This window comes from Aedes aegypti, chromosome 3 (genome assembly GCF_002204515.2).
Source record: "Aedes aegypti strain LVP_AGWG chromosome 3, AaegL5.0 Primary Assembly, whole genome shotgun sequence".
Lineage (NCBI taxonomy): Eukaryota > Metazoa > Arthropoda > Insecta > Diptera > Culicidae > Aedes > Aedes aegypti.
In genome coordinates, this window is record NC_035109.1 from 196,020,840 (window position 1) to 196,048,176 (window position 27,337).

General features: G+C 36.5%; 2 protein-coding genes across 5 annotated transcripts in view; one reads left to right on the top strand and one right to left on the bottom strand.

Moving 5' to 3' along the window:
• Nucleotides 1–2,757: 2,757 nt before the first annotated feature.
• LOC5569017 lies at nt 2,758–26,849 on the bottom strand. 2 transcript variants are annotated; one of them, XM_021848607.1, is made up of 4 exons: nt 23,977–26,849; nt 23,704–23,911; nt 11,824–11,886; nt 2,758–2,988 (listed from the first exon to the last, which is right to left on the bottom strand). In XM_021848607.1, the coding sequence occupies exons 1-3, from the start codon at nt 26,506–26,508 to the stop codon at nt 11,855–11,857; spliced, it is 2,772 nt and encodes a 923-aa protein (XP_021704299.1). In that variant the 5' UTR covers nt 26,509–26,849; the 3' UTR covers nt 2,758–2,988; nt 11,824–11,854. The 2 variants fall into 2 exon arrangements, with proteins under 2 accessions (XP_021704299.1, XP_021704300.1); XM_021848608.1 differs by lacking the exon at nt 11,824–11,886 and having other exon boundaries at nt 23,977–26,792.
• The window catches only part of LOC5569004 (methyltransferase-like protein 9), a 28,905-nt gene continuing 12,853 nt past the window's right edge, over nt 11,286–27,337 (top strand). Inside the window, exons 1-3 of one of the 3 annotated variants that reach the window (XM_021848610.1) lie at nt 11,286–11,573; nt 16,870–17,531; nt 17,864–19,302. In XM_021848610.1, coding sequence (XP_021704302.1) covers nt 17,157–17,531; nt 17,864–18,673 — 1,185 coding nt within the window. In that variant the 5' untranslated portion in view covers nt 11,286–11,573; nt 16,870–17,156 and the 3' untranslated portion in view covers nt 18,674–19,302. Of the gene's footprint in view, nt 11,574–11,866; nt 12,050–16,869; nt 17,532–17,863; nt 19,303–27,337 lie in introns of those variants that run through there. The other 2 variants (XM_021848609.1, XM_021848612.1) reach the window with 2 other exon arrangements.

Consider the following 27,337-nt stretch of genomic DNA (forward strand, 5'->3'; position numbering starts at 1 on the left):
TTCAGGTTAATTTCAGGTTAATATCAGGTTAATATCAGGTATATGTCAGGTAAATGTCAGGTAAGTGTCAGGTAAATGTCAGGTTAATGTGAGGTTAGTGGTAGGTCAATGTCAGGTTAATGTCAGGTTAATGTCAGGTAAATGTCTGGTAAATGTCAGGTAAATATCTGGTAAATGTCAGGTTTATGTCAGGTAAATGTCAGGTAAATATCAGGTTAATGTCAAGTCAATGTCAGGTAAATGTCAGATAAATGTCAGGTTAATGTCAGGTTAATATCAGGTATATGTCAGGTAAATTTCAGGTAAGTGTCAGGTAAATGTCAGGTAAATGTCAGATAAATGTCAGGTTAATGTCAGGTGAATGTCAGGTCAATGTCAGGTTAATGTCAGGTTAATGTCAGGTAAATGTCAGGTTAATGTCAGGTTAATGTCAGGTAAATGTCAGGTCAATGTCAGGTTAATGTCAGGTCAATGTAAGGTCATTGTCAGGTAAATGTCAGGTAAATGTTAGGTAAATGTCAGGTAAATGTCTGGTAAATATCAGGGAAATATCTGGTAAATGTCAGGTAAATATAAGGTTAATGTCAAGTCAATGTCGGGTAAATGTCAGGTAAATGTCAGGTTAATGTCAGGTAAATGTCAAGTCAATGTCAATTTAATTTCAGGTAAATGTCAGGTTAATATCAGGTTAATATCAGGTATATGTCAGGTAAGTGTCAGGTATATGACAGGTAAATGTCAGATAAGTTTCAGGTAGATTTCTGGTAAATGTCAGGTTAATGTCTGGTTAATGTCAGGTTAATATCAGGTTATTATCAGGTTAATGACAGGTCAATGCCAGGTCAATGTCAGGTAAATGTCAGCTAAATGTCAGGTTAATGTCAGGTTAATGTCAGGTTAAAGTCAAGTTAATGTCAGGTTGATGTCAGGTCAATGTCAGGTTAATGTCAGGTTAATGTTAGGTTCGAACGATCGCTAAAAACTACCGTGATGCGTGTACGCTAACCATGCTACCACATCAACTTGACGGAACCAGTGGTTAAATTGGTGCATAAAAGCAACTGCTACTCGTGGCGATGGATTCAGGAAAAGTTCACCATGGATAGGAGAAAGAGAAAACAAACTTCTCACAGCTGTGGAATTATGCGACTATCTATTTTCGCTTTGTTTTATTGACGGATAATTTCGCAAAGCAGCTATTTGCTGAAAATTGTTGTGAGGGAGAAATCCATTATCGTGAGAGTGAGTGAGAATTCGGAACCTTGTCTATTACAGAACGCTTTTTCATTACGCAACTGTTTTGAGTTACGTATTGAACCCAACCAAAAATTGCAAAATGATAGTGCATGCATCTAGATGTGATACCCTCAGGTGATGTTCTACGAAATTGCAAAAAATGTTGTAAGAAACATTTTAGTTAGAGTTAATTAGTGTGGGAAGAGACAGATCTGGACAGATTGGTCGGTGTTGCTATCCATGGATGAGGAGGAAAAATACGTCTCTTACCCAAAACTAGTTGTAATAACAACACTTGTACGAACAGTGTTGTGAAAAACTCAATTTTTCACAACTCACGCTTGAGATTTTTCATGTGTGAGTTGTCAATCACGCAACTCAGCAGTAAAAAAATCATGGATGAGTTGGCTCATCTTTTTGACTCATTGTCTCGTATTTCCACAGTTTACTCAAACACGGCAATAATTTCTTGTTAGTCTGGTAAAATTATAGTAATCCTTTCTAACAACAACATTCGGGTTTCACGAGTTTTGCCGGGTTTTGCGACTGAATCATTTTTTACGGTTTGAGTTGATTTTGCATCAAAATCTCAAGCGTGAGATTTGCGAAGCAGATCTCTAATGAGTTTGCTCACACGGGAGAGCGTATTGATTGAGATTTGAGTGTGAGTCTATCAACACTGTGTACGAATAATAATTGACATAATAATACTTCGACGACAACCTAAATTTGTGTTACGTAATTAATGAACAGTTCTTAATAATAAGCCCACTGGATTTATTTCTTTGCAGGGCTGTTTTCTTTGCGTTTTGCATAATCTTTAGTGTTGTTTGTAGTGTAGTACTGAACCATTTAATTCCACTAGAATTTGTATCCTTTGACAGATACGCGTATTTCGTATTTCAACTGGCCGTCTTCAGTGTCGTGTAGGTTCTAGATTAGAGTAACCAGTTGAGGTCGAAATACGCGTATATGTCAAATGGTACAGATTCTAGTGGATTTGGCATTGTGTGTTTTAAACTTATTTTTGAGTTATTTTTCTCTCCCTATTTCATTCGCTCCTGTTATTGTTGTCAGAGAGCGGAGAGCAAAACAACCCAAAACCCGAACCTTTGTGCGTTGCCTCAAATTTGAGTAAGTGGCATAGTACTGGAAGTTGAGTTATTTAATCTGCCGGTTGAGTGAAAAGAACTTAGCCAGTAGGTATTTTTTCGCATGGCTGTAAATGAAAATAACTTCTACCCCATCAACTCAAAATTAGGTTAACGCACGAACCCCTTTAATTGAGTGGAATGAACTCACATTTGAGTACTACATTTTCTCCGTGTAGGTTCAAATACCAATAGAAGGACTTTTCGGATTGAAAATTTTCTCGATTTCTCACGGCATAGAGTACCTATGAAGCTCAAACAGGTCAAACTCAAACTCATAAGAACACGGAGCTGAGAAACAGGTTTTGTCCCAATTGAGACGTAATGCCAGAAAAAAGTGATAATGGAAATTAAAAGACAAAAGAAACAATTCACGTGATTTGAACCATTTGACTGATTCTAATTTTATTTGCTTCATCGACAAATGTTCTATAGATATAAATTACAATGGCTAAATAAACTACCACTCTTTTAAGTGACAACTTTTCTATGCATAGCTTTTTTCGGTGATGTCTAAGAGAAAAAATAAAATCTGAAATAAAAATGGCATTCGTGTGATCTACACATTCCTCTAAGGATCATCCCTAAACAATGATGGTATCTGAAATGAAAAAAAGAGAAAATATCACATTTGTTAATCACGTATATGCCACCACTCAATGCTTTGAAGTGATTGAACCACAAATAATCAGACTATCACTTGGTCGGTGTTCAGACAGACCGGACTAGAAGATATTTTTGCGATCTAAAGATATATTAAGGGGACACGGGAGACCGTGTTATTTTCCCTATCTTTTGTCTCACTCTAACAATTATCATCAAAACTTTGCCGAAGCAAATCTCGAGTTTTAGTGAACCGATGAAGCTGAAAATTTAATCGATTGTGCACCACATATATAGAATATAGTGATAAATTTTTCACATCCATATATGGAGTGGTACTTGAGATCTGCTTCTTCAAATGGATAGGATGATTATAATGACGTCCCGTGCGGCCTTAAGGACTCCTTCAATTCTGAATTTTTCGATACTCATTTGCTACAGATCATCTAATTCATCTAATAGAGTAGTTCCATTATTAAAGTAAAGTGCCAATATTTTGATATTTCGAATAGTTGGGGAAGGTTTTCTTGGAACCATTAAAAAACACTTGGTTTAGTTTGTCTGAACACTCGGAAATGGTTTTTGTTAGAAAATAGTAAGTGTTTAAATAATAATTACACAATTATTGTGTAATTTGAACCAAACTGTATCCTACATAAAAGTTTGAGGTGAAGATAAATCGAAGCCAATCCTCAAATTTACCAGAACACAAATCTGGAAAACCAGACAACCGATCATGCTGAAAATTTAATCGGTTAGTCATCTTTAATCAATCGTTGGACATTTGAGCTTTGGCTTCGATTCATCTTCACCCTAAGTGCTATTTTGCTTGCATCGTGGATAAGATTACTCAAACGCTGAATAAATCATAGTTTAATTGTCATCTAAACATTAACTTAAACCCTGTGTTTTTTTTTGTCGTGCTCGTGGCCGTGGTAAGTTCAACTTGTAGCAAGATCGTTCAATAGTTGGTGACTTTCTCCAATATGATGGTTTTTGAATTTTTTTTTTGGAAATCTACCCCATTACCTCAAAATCCATATCTCTGGTTCCCATTTATCCAAAAACAATAACCCCTAACTTAGTTAATCCACGATAATGTCACACGCAAACAGCATTCAGCATTTGATAAATTCTGGAAAATGAAATTTGGGGTTATGGCATTAGGGTCAATGACATTCGGAGTAATGTGTTAGAATTATCAATGGATACACTAGAGTGGTTCAAAAAATCGATTTTGCTCCACACCGCTCATACGATTCTAGATCAAATTCCAAGTGTCCTACCAAAATTTGAGCTCATTCGGATGAAAACTGAGACTGCACAAGCCCTTTAAAGTATATATAATCCCTCTAGGACTAAGCCGAATAGCGTCTTCCGCTTTTTTACTAGCGCTGCCTTTGCTGTACGTTAAACATAATGTCGGAAGTAGTGCGCTGTATAGAGTATCTTCTTTCTGGCGTTATGTCCCAATTGGGACAAAGCCTGCTTCTCAGATTAGTATTCTTATGAACACTTCCACAGTTATTAACTGAGAGCATTCTTTGCCGATTGACCATTTTTGCATGTGTGGCAGGTACGAAGATACTCAATGCCCTGGGAATCGAGAAAATTTCCTTTACGAAGATCCTCGACCAGCGGGATTCGAACCCACGACCCTCAGCATGGTCATGCTGAATAGCTGCGCGTTTACCGCTACGGCTATCTGGGGCATGAGTATCCGATGATCTATTGCCCATTGCACGGTGACGTCATCAGAAAATCGCTCTCTTTCCCTCCTTCGGGAAATCTGTAAACAACGGTGCCAGTACCTGTCAAAGTTGACAGGTACTGGCACCATTGTTTTCAAGTTTTGTTGAAGAGCGAAAGAGAGAGAATTTCGCCGGGAAATGCCTAATACAGCGCACTACTTCCGACATTTTGTTTAACTTACAGAAGAGGCAGCGCTAGTAAAAAAGTGGAAGAAGCTATTCGGTTTAGTGCTAGACTGCCCATAAACGCATAATTGTCCCATGTGAATAGGAAATCCAGCAAACATGGGACTGACATGCGTTTATGGGCAGTAGAGTGATTATATAGGAATTACCATGGGCAAAGCAAGCAATTCATTCAATCGGTCATAGTAATTTATTTATTTATTATTATCGTCAATCAAAGTAGACTACATGTTAACACTTAAATCTATATACTGCTATATCTTACAGAGTTAAAGTATATTCTTAGGTTACTACGCGACATTGTTAAGTCTATTGTTTCGCAATGTTGATTATATAAACTCATCATTCGGTTTAGAGGAGAAAATTTTGCATAATTAGTACGACGGTGATTAATATAAAACAAGTTACGATTCCTCAATTGCCGGGAAGGAGTATAAACATTTAAACTATTTAATAGGTTAGGAGAATCTATACGATGCGAAACAATATCGTTCACGAATGAAACCATAGCGAATTCGCGGCGCTTTTTCAATGTCTGAATATCAATGAGCATGCATCTTGATTCATAAGATGGAAGAGGGAAGGATGTCCAGCCCAATTTACGAAGAGCATATAACAGAAATTGCTTTTGAACTGATTCAAGACGTTCTTCATGCGTCTTCATAAAAGGAGACCATACAATACTACAATGCTCTAATATAGACCTCACGTAAGCGACGTACAAAGTTTTGATAGTGTATGGATCATTAAAGTTAAAACCAAAGCGTTTGATAAAACCGAGCATATTTGTTGCTTTATGTATAATGGTGTTGTAATGATCGATAAAAGTGAGTTTTGAGTCTAAAATTACGCCTAAATCTCTGACCCTATCGCATTTTTCAACGATTTGATTTCCTAAAACTACAGTTGTTTCTTCTGTGTTTCGCTTTCTGCTAAAAGTAATTAAATTGCATTTTTCAACATTTAACTGAAGTAGGCTTTTACTACACCATTCATCAAAAATAGATATTTCACTCAGATAGATGTCAATGTCGTTGGCATACTTGATTTCCATGAATAAGTTCATATCATCAGCATAGATAAGAATATTTATATGCTTAAGAATGTAGGAAATATCATTTACATATAATATGAAAAGAAGAGGTCCTAGATGTGAGCCTTGAGGAACTCCTGATGTAACATGGATAGGATTCGATTTTTTACCATTATATCTTACTATTTGTTGCCGATTTGTTAAATATGATTGTATCCAGTTTAAAGATGGTTTATCAAATCCTATTTTTTCTAACTTGAAGAGTAACATAGAGATGTCAATGCGGTCAAATGCTTTGCTGAAATCAGTATACAGAGCCTCTACATAGTTACCATTGTCCATAGCATTCAAAGTATAATTGGTGAATTCTAGTAAATTTGTAGAAGTGGAACGGCCTTTAAAAAATCCATGTTGTGCATTTGTAATTCTGTTCCTTAATTGCCCAAACAATTTTCTATTAACAATGGATTCAAAGAGCTTTGGAATACAGGAAATTATAGCAATTCCACGATAATTACGAATATCAGTTTTCTTCCCTGATTTGTAAATAGGTACTAAGAATGATTTCTTCCAAATTTTAGGAAATTTGCCGGATTTTAGTGACATATTGAACAGCCAAAACAAAGGAGATGTTAATTCAACAGCAAGCTTCTTCATAAATACTGGAGGGATTTCATCAGGTCCTGCACTTTTTGTGGCATCCAATCCTTTCAAGCCTGATAAGATGTCTTGTACACTTATCTGGTGCACACTAATGTCATTTGAGGAAGCAGGGAAGAATGAAAAATAATTTAGGTCCCGATCCTCTTCTGAAAATGTCGTATAGATTTCTTGGAAAAACGTTGAAAAGAGGTGGCAAATTTCTTCCGGGTTGTTAGCGTCTTTATCGTCAAGTTGCATTTTTGATGGTAGATTGTTTGATTTTAATTTTGTTTTAGTATAGTTAAAGAAACTTCTTGGGCATGACTTTATATCGCTCTCAATTTTTCTATTGTACTCTTCAAGTGCAGAATTTATAGCAATGTTCAACTGTTCACATAAGTCCAGGTATTTCTGCATATTATCATCACTTTCATGCTTTTTATAAATTTTGTGAGCCTTTTGCTTTCGATTTTTTAAATTTCTGATATTTCTATTGAACCAGATGGGATTTTTTGAATTACCAAAAAGTTTTTTCCTTTTGAGAGGTACCTCTTCACGAATAATTTCCATTAGTAAACTATAAAAGATATCAACAGCTTTTTCGACAGTATTTTCTTCTCTGATCAGTGATTGCCAGTCAATTAAATTTATTCTATTTTTTATGTTTTCATAATTTGCATTATCGTATTCATAGATATCCTCATATTCACACACTGTGGGTCTGCAGTTATTGTGAATAAATAATGAGTATTCTAGTGCTGTATGAAATGCTTCATTTTTCCACAAGGGTGCAATACTTTCATTAACGTAGAAATCTTCTTGGATGTTTGTCAATAGAAAGTCAAGGTTACAATTTTGCCGATTTTTTACATGATTAATTTGGTTCAAGCCCAAAATTGCAATTTTGTCGAAAATTAATTGTAATGTTTCATTTTCCCCGACCACCGGAAGCATGATGCCCTCATTTTCAAAATCAGGGATGAAGTCAGCATTGCGTTGGTTGAAGTCACCATATATGTGTACTTTCACCTCAGGGGGAAGGCCAGATATGATATCTTCAGCATTTTTGAAAAAGGAGTCGTAAGCATGTTTGTTGGCATGATCAGGTGGAAAGTACACTGATGCAAATACATGTTTTTCGTTTTCTATATTTACTTTCACCTAAACATGTTCAAACTCTTTAAATTTCGAGGAACAAATAATTTCAGAATTAAATTTTGAAGAAACTGCAATGAGGACCCCTCCTCCTGATTTTCTTTGTGACATAAGAAAATCACGATCGTCTCTAAAAACGTTATAATCACATCCGAAAACTTCTTCGCTTTTTATAGATTCGTCCCAACTTGTTTCTGTGCCTAATATGATCGGAAAAGATGACGCTAATATGTTTTTATGGATTTGCTTGATTTTTGAAGATCCTCTCATACGATTGAAATTTTGACAATAAACAAGAGCCTCGGAAGCTTTTGGAAGGTCTACATCATGCCTTGCATTATCAGATTCATTTAAGTGTTCATCATTTAAATTTACACAATTCATATCACAACTCGAATGGTTGCCGCAGTCATTTGAGCCTTCGTCATAGCCTAAATTATTAGCAATACATTCATTGCTTGTTAAGGTACTAATATTACCTTCCTCTGTGAAGTGCGTCAATTCTGGCAAAAACACTGGCAGGAGCACCTTCCATTCAAACGTGCTGGTGCGGCATTCGTTCGGTGTGGCGTATTCGGTTGTCTGTCGCTAGGGTACGGGTTCAGCACTTCTCCTCTCTGGAATGCTATGGTTGGACGATACGAAGTGGGAGGTGGTCTCGAAAATCTTTCCTTCGCTGCTGCTAGTAATTCTCTGTCTAGAAGAGGAGTATCTGCTCTGAAGTCAATATCTTCTGCGGCATTAATATTGCTACGGTTGTAACAGTTCCTACTGGTATTTCTCTGATGGATGATGGAACATCTGTTGTAGCTCGGCTCATTGTAATTTCTTTCATTAACGGTGGTTGGACGCGGGTGACTTTTATTCATATATTTACTCCTTGCGGGTTGTTGTGTGTTTTGTGGCAATCTGTTTCGCCTTTTACGTTTTTGCTTGGCCTTTTCAGCCAGTTTTTGCTGCCGCTCGCGATGCATTTTTCGCGCATCATATGAAGTCCAATCGGCCTTCCATATTTTTTTGTCACCTAATAAACGCCATCCTGAAGTATCTTCCGACTTTTCCATTTCAACTTCTAAACTAGGATACGCCTCATGTGTCAACGGTTCAATGCTTTTTGTAGACAATATGTTTGCTGACCATGCTTTCAGCTCGTCGACAATATCCACAAATAAATTTGGGTTCATACTTGCAGACGTTGTGGCGGCCATGTCCAATTGCAGCTGATTTATTTGACATAGTTCGTCATTTATGTTCCGCAGCTCAGAGGATACATCGGACTTAAATGATTTGACCGTATTTGTCAAATAATCATTGTTTTTCTGGGCAACTATGTCAAGAACCGTCGTTATGTGATTTTTTATAGTTGCAACGCTTCCAGCCAAGCTACTTGACTTGTTGATAATAGCCAGCTCATTTTTTATTGAAGACATCAGAATCTCAAGTCCTTCGAAAGCCTCGTTGATGATGCTTGGTTTTTCATTATTTAAATTGAAGCGATGCAACACTTCTGTATTAGCATGGAGCTGCTCTGTTAGAAGTTTATGCTCTTCATTCAGCTTTTTTATGTCCAATTTTGCTTGTACGAGTTCTTGGCAAGACTCACAGCAAGGCAAAACATATGAGGCGAAGTCAATCAATTTTCTATCTTTCCTCCTCAATGAACTCCGCTGCACAGTAACACCGATACACGCGGCGTGGAATTTACGTGGACACCCCGCACATGTCCACAATACCGAGTCGGCAGAAGCTTCCAAAGCACAAATTTCGCAGTTCATGACGTACGCAAAAAATAGAATAATTAATAACAAAATCGAGTCGCGCGCGGGTTTCAGCGAATAAAAAACACGTCTACTTTGATTGACGATTAAAATGCAACATGTGTTTGCCCATGTACTCTTAGGGATTAGAGTTGATACTGTGAGATACAATAATCAGCTAAAACTTTTCTTCTCTTAGGGATTGTGTTGATACTGTGAGATACAATAATTCAGCTAAAACTTTTCCGAAGACCGTTTTACGCGCCAGATGCAGCAATGTTGCCTGTTAAGAAGTTTAATGAGCACTGTTGAAGAATTTGTAACTGGATATAAATCAATAACTAATTACTGAGACGTCCGATTGCGTCCATACGTCATTTATTCAATTGTTTTGAAATTTTCAATGATTTAGTTAACTAGTTCTAGAATTGAGTCGTATTCAAGTTGTAGATTCGGATTTAGAATTAGAAGCTTGTGTTGAAATTTCACCACAGTGGAAACACTACACAACAGCGGGACGAGAAAGGAATTTACGGAACTTCTTGTTCCTACACTGTTTGTGTAGGAAGATTGGCACATAAGAAACAAGTATAAAACACAAAAGAATATTTCATGCGGCATCTTACCTTGTCCGTTCACGAATTCAGAATACCTATACGTAGATCAGTTTGATTTCGGGTGATGCATGAAAAATTGTGACTGTCATGTCTATGGTCATACCTGGGAGGGAGAAACCGATACAAAATTTATGTACGTCATAGTGAGCCGAGATTCTGCTGTCACGAACTGTCACTGTGAGCCCAGATCTTAAAGAATGGACAAAAATGAGAAAAGCGCGTAATTGATCAAAACATATTTTTGCATTACAACAAAGTTGACAACAATCGGTTGAAAAGCAATTCCTGCACACCCTAAAGCAATGCCACGATAGCACCTTTTAATTTGATCGAATATAAAGTATTGAAACACGCTTTTCCAATCAAAATTAAAATTGGATGCACATAATACAATGGCCCTTTTCCCAAGTTTTTCCAGAAAGATCGAAGGTACACAACAAAAGAAAACTAGCTATTCTTCGCAAGCCTGCCTTGATTGTCGTTGGTGGTCGGGAATTATATTGCAATTTGGAAAAGTGTTGTGTCGTATTTCGTGTGTAGTATCTGTGCCTCCCTCCCAGGGTTATACTACTGCATTACAGCCTACCTGATTGAAACATATCTAGTCGCTTTAAGGTGACACGGAAATCCGTGTTATTTTTCCTATCTTTTGTCTTATTCTAACATTTTTCATCAAAACGTTTCAGAATCAAATCTCGAGTTTTAGTGGACCGATGAAATTGAAAATTTAATGGGTTGTACACTTCATTCATCGTATTATATGATAAAGTTTTTACATCGATATGTGAAGTGCTACTTGTGATTTGCTTCTTCAAATGGATAGGGTAATTATAATGACGTCTTAATGCATGGATGCCATGTGGATCTCTTGAAATATCAGTTTGTTCCTAAAAATGATATAACTCAAACGGCATTTTGCATAATTGCAAAAAATGTTGTATGCAATGCGTTGCAAAACTCGTTTTTTAGCACTCTTTGTATTTATCCAACTCGGCAAGCCTCGTCGGATAAATGTACGACTCGTGCTGAAAATTCTCATCATTTTGCAACTTGTTGTAAAAAGTAGTTTACGCAACAAGGTACAGAATGAAGAATTTTTTTTTTTTGATCACAGATCAAAGATTTTTAAGAAAAATTAAGATTATTAAGATTTTCAGCCATCAACCTTGAAACGAATAAAGAAAAAAAATCGGCATTATTCATTTGTTATTCTTGATTCCATCTGGTTCAACTTTTGCCAACTGGGCAGTTTTTCATATGTCGATAAAGCAGACAAGATATTTGTCAATGTCATACAATTGTCATCATCGCATCGCGCGTTTTATTTTCGATATGTGTGTTTTGGATCAGTGATATTTTGAAAAAAAAAAAACAGCTTTTACGAAATATATCAAAGTGATATGCCTAGTTGTGTCAACCTTTCGTGAAACTAATCAGTTCAGGTGAGTTGATAAAACGTTTCAATGTCCCTAAAATATATAGAAAATTTGCAATCCTGACGAAAACCTATTAAGGTGAATATGAATAATAGTCAACCCGTAAATTTTCAATAGCACAAATCTAGAGATCCTGACATCGATTGGCCACTAAGGGAGAGCAACCAGATGATCAAATTATCATCTCGAACAATTATTCGATTCTCTAGATTAGTGCTTCTGAATATTTCGAGATAAAGCTTCGTTCTATATTTACCTCAAATGTTATGATGAAGAATAATCTTTGTTTATATTTGCAGTCGTGTTGTTGCCGTAGTATCTGAAAAAAGTGCCGGATATACTAATCATTAAAACAGAAAGCAGATTTGGAAAGAAACGTTTACAAGTGATGTCCAAGAAGAAAGGAAACACAATGGAAAAATATTTTTCCAGGCTTGGAAAGCAAGCATCTCTAACTCCATCTAAAGGTGGCTCAGCTTTAGGTAATTTTAACATAACTTATGAGGTCAAACTTATATTGGAAACAGCCATGACTATTAGGGTGCGGCTCATTTTTCGAAAGTTGTTAAAACCGAAAATTCGTATGCTCTTCTAAATTCAAATCACAAAAGCACAGGGAAACCTCAAATTTTGAGCCGAACATAAAAAGATTTAGAGGTGGCTCAAGCGATTTGAATTTTCACGTTATGAAATAGAACCTTCAGTTAAGTCTTATTATTTATAACTTCTAACCATAGCTGCATTCTATTTAAAATGAAATTTATGAAAAGTTTATGGAACATAACATTTGTCAAAAATCAAAACTAACCTTAGTTGAAAGTAAATTTCGAAAAAAAATCCTCTTTTTCGCTAAAATCATCATCTCTATTTGACCTTAATTTCAAGAATACTTAACCGATTCAAAATCTTTTTACATGCTTTTGAAGCTAATTTAATAAATGATAAACCATGCTTACAACAAAATAATTAAAAAATAGGTTTGATCTAGTTATTTAACAAAAACTGCTCAAACCCTCAGAACGGAAAATACTATACTTTATTTTTTTTTTAAATTTAGCTGAAACTAGGTTTTTTCATTGTTAAACCTTCAAAAAGGTTTAAGAAACAATTTTTCATACACTTCGCACCAACAATATTTTTGAAATTTAAAAAAAAAAAAATAGGAATCAACTAAGTTTGCTTGAAAATAATGTAAAAATGATCTGGAATCGGTAAGTATTCATGAAGTTATGGTCAAACAAAGATGATTTTTTTTAGTAATAAGAGGAATAATTGTGAAAAAACTACTTTTAGTTAAGTCTGGTTTTGATTTTAGATAAATTTGAAGTTATACAAACTTTTAAATTTAAATTTGAAGCGAGTGGTGCTAAGAGCCTTTGGAGAATAACAAAGTTATGAAGACTTAACTGAAGGTCATATTTCATAACTTGAAAATTCACCTCCAAAGTCGCCTGCGCTATCTCTATACCTTAATATTTTTGGCTCAAAATTTTAGGTTTCTTTTTTTTTTGTGATTTGAATTCAGAAAAGCTTATAAATTTTTGGTTTTAACAATTTTCGAAAAATAAGTCGCACCCCAATGACTTTGTATGCGAATATAATGATTTATTTATTGTGTGGTACTGAATGAACATTGTCATAGATCTTGTCTTCCAACCCTGTTATGATGGTTGACAATCAATAGCCTGTTGAAAGAACTCCGAGAATGTAACATCGGATCGGACATCAAACGATCTAGTAGGCATGGAACAACTTCGACGCCTCACTCCTATAGTAATGTCAGAATGGAATGTAAGGTTCTTTGTGGTGCTCCCGCTTGCCAACAACGATTCTGAGCTTCACATTTGGCGAACCTGCCAGAATTTTAAATAAATTTTCGTTTTTCCTGGAGAGCCTGGATTCGGTAGCAAGCGGGAGTGTCCACTAGGAAATGTGTTTGTGTCGAGTGCTTCTTAAACCGCGTGTGAAAATATGTATTCAGAGTGATTGTGGAGTGAAGTTTGAATCTGATAAAAAGGCATCTGTAAGTAAACAGCAATGTGGTATTTTCTATGAATTATAGGATTGAAGAGGAAATATGACATTAATATGCATTACCCGCTTCACTACTCGCTGAAGCAGCAATGTTTCTCTCTGTTCTTGTTGTTGCTCTTATTGAACACCAGCATCACCTCAACTATTTGAGTTGCGCGATGCAGGCTTTGAAGTGAATATTTTGTTTTGCATTTGAATTCAAACAGATTGCTTCGATGGAAATATTTGAATGTATTAGAAAGTGTTTCATCTATTTTATCCGATTCAAAGATTATGATCATTTCGAGCTGATTCATCTATATTATGAAGTGCGCATTCTGCTTTTATCAGGGACCTATTTTCTGCATAGGTTGAACGAAAAAAGAATAACGTTAGGAACTGAACTATTTTTTTTTACAGAAGTCAATTGAACATATCCGTACAAAACGTGTATAAAAAAAAACGTATAATTAAGTATAATTTGTAAAATAATGTGATTTTGCAAAAAAGAACTGAAGTGTTAAAGTTATTAATGGTTTTCATGGATATTAATCAATTTGTATAACTTATCAATTAGTAATTTCAATCGAAAAAAAAAACTCCCGTAACATTTATCAACTGTGCAAATTTCTATATAAATAATAATAAAACTTCGCTTTGGTTGTATGTGATCATTTCATCGTTTATTCTGTGATGATACACACATTTCTATATCTTATCTCTCCTGCTTTCAAATAAAAACAAAATAATTTCAATAAAATAAAATAGAGTGAAAAATGAATGCAAGTGTGTGCAAATATTCCTAACCATGGGCGATTTTGAATTGGTGTTCCAAAAGTAGATTTTTCGTTCCAATTAATCGATTTTTTGATGTTGAAACAACATGAAATCCTAATACAAGGGATTTGATCTTATTTTGAGTCGTTGTTCTTGTAAATTTGCTTACGAGTGAAGAAATCGAATCGATTTAAATAAAATCGATACAAAGGACGAATCGAATTTTAATCGATTCAGTATTATCGATGTTTTGGTCAAATTTGACCAATAATGCACATGATTGTTTTCTTTCCTATTTGCTTGAGTACATTGTGTATCCCGTAATGTTTAACGAACAAGTTAAGTGTGAAGCATACTGAATCGGTGAAATTTGTGAATTTTGTGTCGATAACCGGTGAGATCCAAACTATTCAAATCTACTTAATTCATTATTATTTCTAAATAAATGCCATGTTAAAAAAAAAATAACATGTTTGGAAAAAATATCCTTAACGCGACTGGAGGTTGCTATGGAAAAAATGCCCTTAACACAATTGGTGTATGCAATTGAAAAATATTATTGCCGCGATTGGTGGTTGCATTTGATTTGGTATTTGGTTGTCTTTAACGCGACAGATGGTTGCAATGAATATGTTATTAACTCAACTGGTGGTCGTATACTTGTTCCTAGCAAGTATTATTGATGTTGTTAACTCGACTGGTGGTCGTATACTTGTTCCTAGCAAGTATTATTGATGTTGTAAGCTCGACTGGTGGTCGTATATTTGTTCTATGCAATGGTGGTGTACACTTGCTACCGCGACTGGTAGTCGCATACTTGTTCATACTAACTGCTATTGATGTTGTTAACTCGACTGGTGGTCGTATACTTGTTCCTAGCAAGTATTATTGATGTTGTAAGCTCGACTGGTGGTCGCATAATTGTTCATAGTAACTGCTATTGATGTTGTTAACTCGACTGGTGGTCGTATACTTGTTCCTAGCAAGTATTATTGATGTTGTAAGCTCGACTGGTGGTCGTATATTTGTTCTTTGCAATGGTGGTGTACACTTGCTACCGCGACTGGTGGTCGCATACTTGTTCATAGTAACTGCTATTGATGTTGTTAACTCGACTGGTGGTCGTATACTTGTTCCTAGCAAGTATTATTGATGTTGTAAGCTCGACTGGTGGTCGTATATTTGTTCTATGCAATGGTGGTGTACACTTGCTACCACGACTGGTGGTCGCATACTTGTTCATAGTAACTGCTATTGATGTTGTTAACTCGACTGGTGGTCGTATACTTGTTCCTAGCAAGTATTATTGATGTTGTAAGCTCGACTGGTGGTCGCATAATTGTTCATAGTAACTGCTATTGATGTTGTTAACTCGACTGGTGGTCGTATACTTGTTCCTAGCAAGTATTATTGATGTTGTAAGCTCGACTGGTGGTCGTATATTTGTTCTATGCAATGGTGGTGTACACTTGCTACCGCGACTGGTGGTCGCATACTTGTTCATAGTAACTGCTATTGATGTTGTTAACTCGACTGGTGGTCGTATACTTGTTCCTAGCAAGTATTATTGATGTTGTAAGCTCGACTGGTGGTCGTATATTTGTTCTTTGCAATGGTGGTGTACACTTGCTACCGCGACTGGTGGTCGCATACTTGTTCATAGTAACTGCTATTGATGTTGTTAACTCGACTGGTGGTCGTATATTTGCTCTAAGTAATGGTGGTGTACACTTGCTCTAGCGACTAGTGGTCACAAATTGGTTCCTAATAAAAGTGATGTTCACATGCATGCGCGACTGGCGGTCGAAAATGTATCTATAGAATAAGATATGTAAGCCCAATGATGGCTAGTAACTTAGTCTTTGAGTGAGTATTTCCGTGAAAGTACGGTGGATTGAATGTACAACTAGATGAAAGTCAAACACTGAAGCTACTCTGTTGAACGCATATATGTCAGTTTATTAATAGCAATATTTTGTCCAAAATTCGTCTTAGATATGTCATTTCATATGATTAGCTTGCCGTTTCTAATGTATGGAACGACATTCAACCGATCAATAATTTCAACGCCGTTCTGATTGTGCGCAAAAATGTTTCAAAGTCGCATGTGCAAGTGAACAGGTGTGATATGAGACAGTATACATCGGTGAAGTTCTTAGCGATGTGAAATATATATCCTGAATTCCTGAAAGCTTTCGTGATGACGAAAACGATGTGAAAACTCATCACTTCAAACTTTTTTTTCCTGAGAAGAGGGAGGATGTGTGGTACTGAATGAACATTGTCATAGATCTTGTCTTCCAACCCTGTTATGATGGTTGACAATCAATAGCCTGTTGAAAGAACTCCGAGAATGTAACATCGGATCGGACATCAAACGATCTAGTAGGCATGGAACAACTTCGACGCCTCACTCCTATAGTAATGTCAGAATGGAATGTAAGGTTCTTTGTGGTGCTCCCGCTTGCCAACAACGATTCTGAGCTTCACATTTATTATTCCGACTTTTTAGATACAGCAATTGCTATTGCTCCCACTGATAAATCTGACGCTGGAGTGACTGAAAGTTCCGCATCGGCTTCTGAAACAGAAAAACCGACGAAAACAGAAAGAAAAATGTGGATGCAGAAATTTAAAGTTGAATAGCTCTCAACTGATGGCTTTGAATGCTTCGAGCCGTACGAGAAAGACGTTCATTATGCATGGTGTACGATATGTCTTGACAAGCTCTGTGTTTCAAGAGGAGGAAAATCTAATCTTGTTTCACACCTTGACACCAAAAGACATAAGGAAGCATCAATGAAAATTTTAAAACCCACGGATCAAAAAATATATACAAAACTTTCAAGCAGCAATGTAACCGAAGCAGAATTGAAGATCAGCGGATGGGCCGTAGAGAATAATATTTCTTTCGCCGCAGTGGACAAGTTGACTGATTTATTGAAAACTATCGATCCGGATTCAGAGCTGCTCTCAAGAATAACCCTGGGAAGAACGAAAGCCACAGCTGTAATCAACGGAGTAATGGCGGAGGTTCAGCATGACAATTTGGTCGAAATGATGCGAAAATCAAATTTCTCACTCATTATTGACGAATCTACCGACATCGGTGCTGTCAAAACGCTTGTGATGGTGATAAGAATGGTGGAAGATGATGGTGATAAGTTGTACAGGGTAAATTGTTTTTTTTTTTTAATTCCTTACTCATTTTGTTCCCTCTGCCTTGAGACATTTTTTGGTGTAAGATCTGATTGAGCATTTGTACCTCTAAATTCTTTAATTTTCAATCCATCCTAAAAGCCATACGGATTGTTGTGAACAAACATTTTTATGATAGTTTATTTGATTCAACATACGCATACTTTTGTTTAGAAACTATAAATTTTAAGAATACTGTTCAATATTTTTCAAAGATTATCTGAAGACGCAGTTAATTGTACAATTCTATCCAGTTATTGATCGCAGCAAGACTAATTTATTTAATACGCTTTCTGTTATTCTTCTAGGTCAGAGATTTTTTCTACAAAGCTGTCGAACTTCACCTAGCTGACCATCAAACCATCTACGCTGCTATTGTGAAGCAGTTTGTTGATGATGGAATCGACTATAAGCAGCGACTCGTGGGGTTTGGATCTGATGGAGCGTCGGTCATGATGGGTTCAGAAAGATCAGTCATGCGACTGTTAAAAAATGACTGTCCTGAGTTGATAGTTATAAAGTGCAGTTGTCATTCTTTGGCACTGTGCGCTAGTTACGCATGCGAAAAGCTGCCATCGTATCTGGAACAGCTGATGCGCGATATTTACAGTTACTTATCCTGCAGTCCAAAGCGGTCTAAAGAATTTGCAATGATACAAAGTATCCTAGAAGTTCAGCCGTTAAAGATTTTACACCCATCTGCAACCAGGTGGCTTTCCTTAGAATCAGTGATTAAAAGGAACAATGAACGCTTTGCGGAACTGGTAATGTTTTTTTCTTTTCAAGCCAATAGCGATAACAATCAAACGGCTAAGCGTATTCTTTGTCATCTCAACGATCCAATGACCAAGCCACTTCTGCTCTTCCTGGAATACGTATTACCGGTGATAAACAGGGTCAATCGTATATTCCAGTCCGAAAGCCCGGAATTCCCCAACATGTACAATGAGATAAAATCACTCTTGGTGATTCTTCTATCCAACATATGTGATAGTCAATATCTGAAGAAAATTAACGATTTTTCTGCTTTGGATTTTGAACAAAATCTGCAAAAAAAAATCGGAGATTTACATTGGCTTACCAGCAGACGAACTGCTCAAAACCGGAATCCTGGATGAACCCAGAAAGGAGGCTTTCTATTCTATTTGCTGTAACTTCTATATTGAATTAATCAAGCAAATTACCAAGCGATTTAACCTGAATGACCCGATACTTAAACTTGCGTCGAAGATTGATCCCAAAAATCTGGATAAATTAACAGACTTCAATTCAATTTTGAAGCAGTTTCCGACCTTTTACGGTACGGGCACAGAACAATCCATCGAAAATGAGTTTCGGGAGCTGAAAGCGTCACTACTTTGCAACACCATACAGCTTGAAGAAACTGATGACATGGCAACAAGTTGGCAAAAATTACTGAGCTGGAAGCGAGCAACTGGAAAGCTGGCTTTTCCCTTGCTGAGAAAATTCGTCTCGAATTTTCTACTGATTCCTCATTCATCTGCGACGGTGGAACGCGTTTTCTCTCAGTATAATCTCAACAAGACGAAAGTTCGGAATCGCCTGAATACGAGCACCATGGACGCCATTTTGCGGTCAAAATGTTTTTTAAAGGGAAAGGGAGGGGAATTGAACTCAAAGTTTAACAAATCAATGTATAAACATTATACATAATCTAACTGGTAAACTGATGTGATCGATTTAATAATAAAGTGCAAATGTGTACTGTTCTGAATTCAAATGCAAATTAGCCTTTTATTTTTATGATGAAACTTAAATTTACAGAACACGTAGGTCTTCCCAATTTTATTATTCTTAATATTAATTGATTGTAAAAACGGTCGCATCTAGTAAATAAATGCTTTCATTATAACTATGTAGTTATCCATACAATATGTACTTTTTTGTACATTTTCTTGGGTTTCAAGTTTGCTTAAATGAGTGAAACTACATCTCTGACGAGAAAAAAACAGTATTGACGTTTTTTTTTAAATAGATCAATAAAATTCAAAACTTGGTGCAACACAGATTTTTTCAAAGATTTTTTGGGATGGACTACAGATGAAAAAGATTTTTTCAGTCAAAATCACAGATGGAAACCGAAAAAAATGTGGCAACACTGAGCACGAGTCGTACGTTTATCCAACAAGGTTTGCCGAGTTGGATAATTACGACGAGTGCTGTAAAAATCGCAATTTAAGGAAATTTATTTTAGGAATAATGTTTAAACTACTCCTCATCAATCCGCACATGATTGTCCGTAGCAATGTCTGAGAAATTCTGATCATAGTAGGTTGTACTAAGCAATTGTCACAACTTTTCAAACAACCGTCCGAATAGCATCGTTATTGGAAACAATGAGCGATTCCGATTCTGATGTTCCGGCCCTGGATGGTCTTCTACCGGAGAAATCCAATTTAGAATTTCTGAAGCACACCCTCATCAGCAATTGGACAGGACACTGCTTTCGTCGATCGTCCGCGTCTCTACTGCCAGATTCTGGGGTAGATATTTATGTTCTGAAGAGAAATGGAGGATGGAAATCTTCAACTGTTGCTGGAGGATACGTCGAAGTTTCCTCGCAACAATAAAACAATGATAATTACAGAAATCCTAAGAACGAAATTTCATGAACCTCCTCGTTTTTCTAAGAATGATAGTTATATAAATTACATGTGCTGCTTTGCAGTTAGGTAATATACTGCCCATAACTGCAAAACAGTCACATTAGACATTTTTGACAAAATGGAGTTAATAGCATGGAGAGTCATCAAATGATAAATACTTTCGATCAACTTACTGAAATCTATGAGATTGTTCTAGAAAATTCGAAAAAAATACCAAGTTGTTTTGTCACATTGGTAATTATAACCACATAACAGTCACATTGAGATTATAAATGAGCCACGTAATGTTATGAAATTTCTATCAGAATTATTTTCGGACAATTCATCTAGTATGCGATATGAGTTGAACAAAATATTAGCCTCAAATAAGCACTTTTGAGTTCCTGGTAATTTTAGAAATTTCCCATACTGCCATAAAATGCACACTTGGTATTCCATTTACTCAATGCCTACTTTTGTCGAATGTTGCAAATATGCAGTTATGGGCAGTAGTGTGGGACAAAATTTAGATTCTCGCTCCAGTGCACTTTTTGGATTGCGTTTAGGTCCCACACCAACTGTGCAAAATTTCAGCTCGATCGGAGAAACTATATTTTAGCGCCAGCCGTTCAAAGTTTGTATGGGATTTTCTATGGAAAAACTTACTTTTGCAAACAAAAATCGCCAGAGGTCGCCCATTGACCTCTATAAAAATTCTGAACACATACCTGGATAGGTATTTTTACGATGAAGAATATTGCCGAAGACCGCGAAACAATCCGACACTTGTGAAAAAAGTTATTCAATGAAAACCTATTGACAAGGCGACGTTGATTACCACGTAAAGGAATAACAATAATAACAAAATCGGGCAAAATTTCCGGATCGTTTATGCTTAATAACTTTTTTAACAAGCATCGGATTGCTTTGCGGTCTTCGGCAATGTTGTTCATCATAGAAATACCTATCGAGATCTGTGTTCAGAATTTTTATAGAGGTCAATGGGCGAGCTCTGGCGATTTTTCTTTGCAAAAGTAAGTTTTCCCATACTAAATCCCATACAAACTTTGAACGGCTGGCGCTAAAACATAGTTTCTCCGATCGAGCTGATATTTTGCACAGTTGTTATGGGACCTAAATGCAATCCAAAAAGTGGACTGGAGCGAGAATCTAAATTTTTCATATAATCGTGTCCCAGGCTAATGGGCAGTATACTCATACGACAATGCGGGAAAGTAGGTCATTCCATGACGGGTTGGCGTCATGAAAAACAGCTTATTACGATGAGAAATTGCAAAAATAACTTTTTCGTAATTGCAAAAAATGTTGCAAGCAACTCGTTGCAAAACTCGATTTTTTCAGCACTGGTCGTACTTATCCAACGAGGTAAGCCTCTATTATAATTTCGATTTTCTTTACAAATTCATCGATCGCCTTGAAGGTGTTTTGAAGACTGCAAAAAAAAAAAATAGATCTTAATGAAATGTCAAAATCAAGACGATCGTTGGCTCTCCGTTGAAAAGTGGTTTGAAAAGCGGAAAGGGTTTAACAAGGAGGAATTTCATAATGGAACAAATTCCAGATTATTAAAAATATGAAGATCGCAGCAAGCCGTGCACGCTGTCGGTTGCGTTTTGAATATTGTGTCACGTTTACCTCGTTACGCGTTCTTTTTTTTTTTTTTTTTGGCTGGTGAAGAATTTGATTCGGTGGATGGCGCTATGTCACGTGCAAACGTGGATGGTGTTGTTAAAGTGATAAAAGTGTTTTTTTTTTTCATATCAAAGATTTAATCTGAAGATTTGTTCTGTATGTGCTACACTTTTAAATAATTCCACTAATGGTTAGGCCAGTGCTACGCCACCCGGATTTTTTTTTCTTTTGCGATAAACTGAGATGAGAAAGCATGAAGGTGTTTTGTTCGACTCTTTTTTTTTTATCTCCTGTATGTGTTAAACGTGTTGATTTAAAAACTGAATGTGGTTCGTGGATGCTCGGTTCAAGATGGATTATGAACTGCACTTTTTTGTCAGTTTTTCGTGCAGTGCGTGCATTTTGTTGGACAGCGCTAAGTTACGGGTCACATTATTGTTCATTGTTAGAGAAGCGACGGATTTCAGAGGAGTTTCGAAAAGGGAATTTGGTGAGTTTGTTCTGATCAACAGCGCATGATCACAATGCGTAAATATTACCCATTTGTCGGCCAGAACGTCTACCGAACGTATCCTATGGCACTACCCTTTCCATCAACATTCCACAACTTCCCGTAACACCTATGAGAGGTCGTAGACTGCCCATAAATGCATGTCAGTCCCATGTTTGCTGGATTTCCTATTCACATGGGACAATTATGCGTTTATGGGCAGTAGAGTTCTCTGCATCTTTCTTAAGTAGGTGTTCAATCAATCATCCTTTCCCATTCCCCAGCTTTCGCAAGGACGTGGCCAGGACAGCTCTCCACAATTGAAGGATGCGTCAATCTTGTCTAAGAGTTAGAGGTTAGCCCCAAATTTCTGGCTTTGGTAAAGGACGGGAAGGAGGCAACCCTCATACAATGGTCTAGGACTGTACCACCTATTTGTGCGAAATGCTTAATGCTAATGCTAATACTAATGCTAAATTTCAGATTATTAAAAATATTTCCATTGGATTCAAATTTTGATAAATTTTAAAATTTTATATATTTTTTTTAATTTAAAAAAAATTGAAAACCAAAGTATTTCAATAATTCACTTACAGTTTCACATAAGAAAAAAAACATGTTTGTTCCAGTAATTTGAATAATATTTCACGGTTTATATGTTACGGAAAAACGATCAAAAATTTTTAGAATCCAACGTAGAGGTTAAATCTGAAATGATCTATTGTTCACAATATCAAGATAATAATAATAAAATTAAAATTTACTACTTTCTACTTTCGTAAGTAGATGAAAAACCCGAATTTGGTACTATACCATTTAATTCCACTAGAGTTTGTATCCTTTGACAGATACGCGTATTTCGAACTGTAAGGCCGTCTTCAGTGTCGTGTACTAGACTCGACTTGTTATTTCGTTTTGAAATTTCAAAGATTACTCCAAATCTACAAAAATGAGCTGAGAAAAACATCGCGTGGAATTTTTGATATCTGATGATACTTCTTGGCTCCAAAATATTCTCATGTTAAAAATACCTGTCGAACTAAAATGTATAAAAGTACAAAAATCATAAGGAGATTCTTCGACTTGATTATTTTCATACTGATGCCATTACCAGAAAATGGTTGAGGGAGCCACAAAGTTAAAAAGTTTGGAAACCTCTAAAACATGTCAGCAGGAAAAGTTTTCAATCTGGGAGTCACGTTTGGCTGGTGATGCGATCACGCTCAACCAGTTTAATCCTGAATCAATCAATCGTCCTTACAGGAGTAACCAACCAAATAGAAGGAACACATACTATTCAAATGGTTTTAATCAATCCTACATTTCAATTATTACAGATACAAAATGATTCAATAACTATCACAGTCTAAATATTCTGATCGAGAATCACAGAACTTACCTAAACATCGTGAAGTGACAATTTCGACAATTGGGCTTTTCTGCAATCGCACTTCGTATTCTCGAATAATGCTCTCCAAACTGCAATGGGGACACTTCAGTACCAGCTTTGGAATTATTGGACTAGATTTTTCTTTGGTGTTTATGATGAATTTCTCCGCACAATCACGATGAAATAGATGCTGATTGGTACAAATGATGAAATTTCCCTGTGGAGGAGCATCATCAATGAGGTCAAGGATTTTATCGTAACTGGTGACGAATCAAGGCTTACCTGTGTGCAGAAAATGCCGCAAGTAGCACAGCACCCATGATGATACAACCTTCGCTGATGCAGAGTGCAAAGAAGTTGATAGCTTGCACTAGTACTGGGACGCAGCAGATTTTGCAAACTACCAACCAATTCGTTGTGACATCCAATAAGCTGCCCATCGATATCATCGACGGCGGTACAATACATACGACTTTGCGTTTTGGTTGTAAAATACCGGGAATCTTTTTGGCAAAGGCATATTAGCTTAGTTTGTAACTGGACCGGTGGAGGAGGAGGTGATACTCGAGATGCAGGCTGTTCTGTTTGAAATTTTGCTTGGTCTTCAAGTGGGGGACTATCTATTAGTGTAAAACTTTGGTTGGATAAAGTCATCGCAGGGCTGGTGAATGCTTCTTTTTGTGAAACATCGTTTGCATTTTTGATGACTGGTTTATCGATCTTTTCACATTCACTTGGATTAGTCAAAGATTTGTGGTTTGTTCTCTGCAACCCAAGCATGTGCATATGTTTCTCTTTAAGTTTAAGCAATCTTCGTTGTTGTACCTTATTCAGCTTACTGTTGCATTCTGGTGATTTTTTGCTTCCCAAGTTTTCTCGTTTCACCTCATTGAGAAAATCTAATGGATCACGGCATTTTGTTTGTATGCTTTCCTTAGGTGATATATGGTTTGGTTTTTCAGTAATGGTTGCGTCTAGTTTACTAACTGCTGCACTGTCCTGATTTATTTCTATTTTATTTTCTAAACAGGCATCCTTTTTCTCTGGTGATAATACAGGTAGATCAGGTTTAAGTATCACTTCTGTGTCAATAGGTTCTTTGATTTCCGAGTTGAGATTTAGTCTAGCACTGTTTTGCAATTCAAATCCATATCGGAGTTCGTCGTTAGCCAGTATTTTAGCTGACAATTTTATGGGTCGTGATAGCCTTCCTTGAATACCTGTCGTGTCGTTCTTTTCTCTTCGGGCAATTGCCGAAGCCAGAATACCATCACTTCCATCCTTAGAAACTCGAACTGACCGTTGTTTCGGTGAGTGTTCCTTGAGGTTTTTATTTTTGGCAGTTTCTCGCTGAGATTCATGAGAATGTTTGGTTTTATGCTCATCATTTCCCCTGTCCAAGTCATTAACTTGGGTTTTACTGTTCGAACCAACACGGGACGAACGTCTTCGGTTTGCTTTAGTGTCTGTATGACGACTCCGTTGTCTTGTAGGATAATTACTTCTTAGTTCGGCTGCTTTTTGGTGTTTTGGATTTGTTCGTAAAATAGATTTACTTCTAGTGAGTTTACTTGCTGCTGTAGACATATTCTGTGTCCTGTCATTGCTTCTCGCATGCAAAACATTGCTTTCATGCTTAGGATGAGTTTTATTTACCTTTGCATTATTATCATTCTTCTTCTTTATGCTTGGTTTAGACTTTGCAGTATTTTTTGCATTAATCCCGATTGATTTGTTTCTTAAGGTTCTAACGTTGTTATCAGTGCTTTCAGTGCCTTTGGTTGAATTATCATTATTATGGGTTTCTTCACTGGTTTCACTATTTGGTTTATTGGATATTGGAGACGACGTTTCTAAGGTTTGTGTTGGTTGAACAGATTGCTGTTCCATGTCATCAAGTTCCGAGTCCTTCATTTGATCAGGCTTCAAACGCTTAGATCTTCTTACAACCCCCGGTGACGAGTGTCCTTTTTCGTGTTCATCTATGTTATTATTTTCAGGAGTTTCTTTGCTTTCAATAGGAGGCAATTGCGTATCACCAGTGGATAATGTTTGTATCTGTTCTGATTGTAAATCGGGAGTTTCCGTGCCAGGCGGATCCTGGGGTAAACATGTGGCATTGAAAGTTGAAGACATATGAATGAATATATTGCTGGTTTCTGGCAATAATTGTGGTACCGTATTTTCTGGTGTATTCTCACATTCTTCTCTTTGAATAACAGTTTCATCTATTTGCTTCTCTTCATTACAAACATCCTGTTGATCAGGAGCTTTTTCATTTTCAATATGAATTACAGCCGCAGAATTTTCATCGTTCTCAATTTCAATGTTCAAGGTACACGTACTAGTCTCACATATATCCACCTCGTTGATTGTGAGGCTTACAGTCTTGTCACCTTCTTCGCAACATTCCTCTTCAATATGATTATTGGTTTCTTCAACCAACACCGAGATGGTCCCTTGAGCTGATGCAAGTGCTTCTTGAATTTCTTCTCCACTTATATCGTTCGCGATTTCAATTTCGATTTCAGCGCTCTCACTCACTTCTTCTGCTGGGGGATCCGGGGAACTATCACTTTTGTTATTTTCATCAGAAGACGGGCTCAATTCAGAGCTGTTGGGGGTTTGGTGCTTATCTTTGTCCTTTGTTTTTACTTTCGAACGACCATTCTTGGAACGACTGGCAAATTGATTATTTTTCAACGCTCGCCATTTAAAAGTTTCGTCCATGGATATTTCTGCTTGTTTTGGTAATGCACTTTCTTGATTGAACTTTGACGACATATGATTTAGTAAGTTGTCTATGAAATCCATTTTGCAATGTTAGGCGTCTAACATAGCAAACAATGACACAAGGCTAAATCAACACTTATTTTCGATCTGATTGGTCTTCATTTTGCACAACATTAGATGGTTAACTAGATTTGTATGGAAAACTTGCAATTCTTATCCATTTTTGATGCGAAAGTTAATAAATACTCCTATTTACGAATGTTATGCTTGACATTTCAGCTATGCTTGCGTGAAAAATCTTCGTCTTCATCCAGAACACATATTTAATGTTTTTCATTCTCTCTCTCCCACTACAGATAATGGCAGGACCTGTCAATGTACAAGCATTCTGTCTCATTTCTTCTGCCTTTAGGTTATCATTAATATCGTTCAATACATAACCAGTACCATGCTTCGAAGGAAAATATTATTCTATATCACACCAATACATAAACATACCATTGGTACAAGTCAGTCGAAACAAAATTATCGCTTCTCGTAATAACGATGTGTTGGTCATTGAAACGTAAAACTCTTGAAGCGAGAGAAAATCCATAATATGTTGCATCAAGAGACTTATGTGAAGGTGGACTCCTTCGCTTTTGAAACACTCTTACGCTGTTTTGATCATTTATAAAACTTGATTAGTCATTTCCAGTAAGAAAATGAAAAATAATTGAGAATTTTGAAGCAACCCCCTACCCTAAGTAACACTTTTTATATGAATGTTTGCAAATTTTTATACGAGCCGCAAAGCTTGAGCCTACCCTCTGCCACCCTCTAAAGCGTTACGTAAATTGTGGGCGACTCATAGACACATTATGTAACACAATAATTGACTAATTAATGACTCAAAGGTTCGCTTTTAGTT

Coding starts and splice junctions, on each gene's coding strand:
- LOC5569017 (XM_021848607.1), bottom strand. CDS start 26,508: ATGGATTTCATAGACAACTTACTAAATCATATGTCGTCAAAGTTCAAT. Junction 23,912..23,976: donor GCGGCATTTTCTGCACACAG/GTAAGCCTTGAT, acceptor GCTCCTCCACAG/GGAAATTTCATCATTTGTAC. Junction 11,887..23,703: donor TGTCACTTCACGATGTTTAG/GTAAGTTCTGTG, acceptor CACTTTTTTCAG/ATACTACGGCAACAACACGA.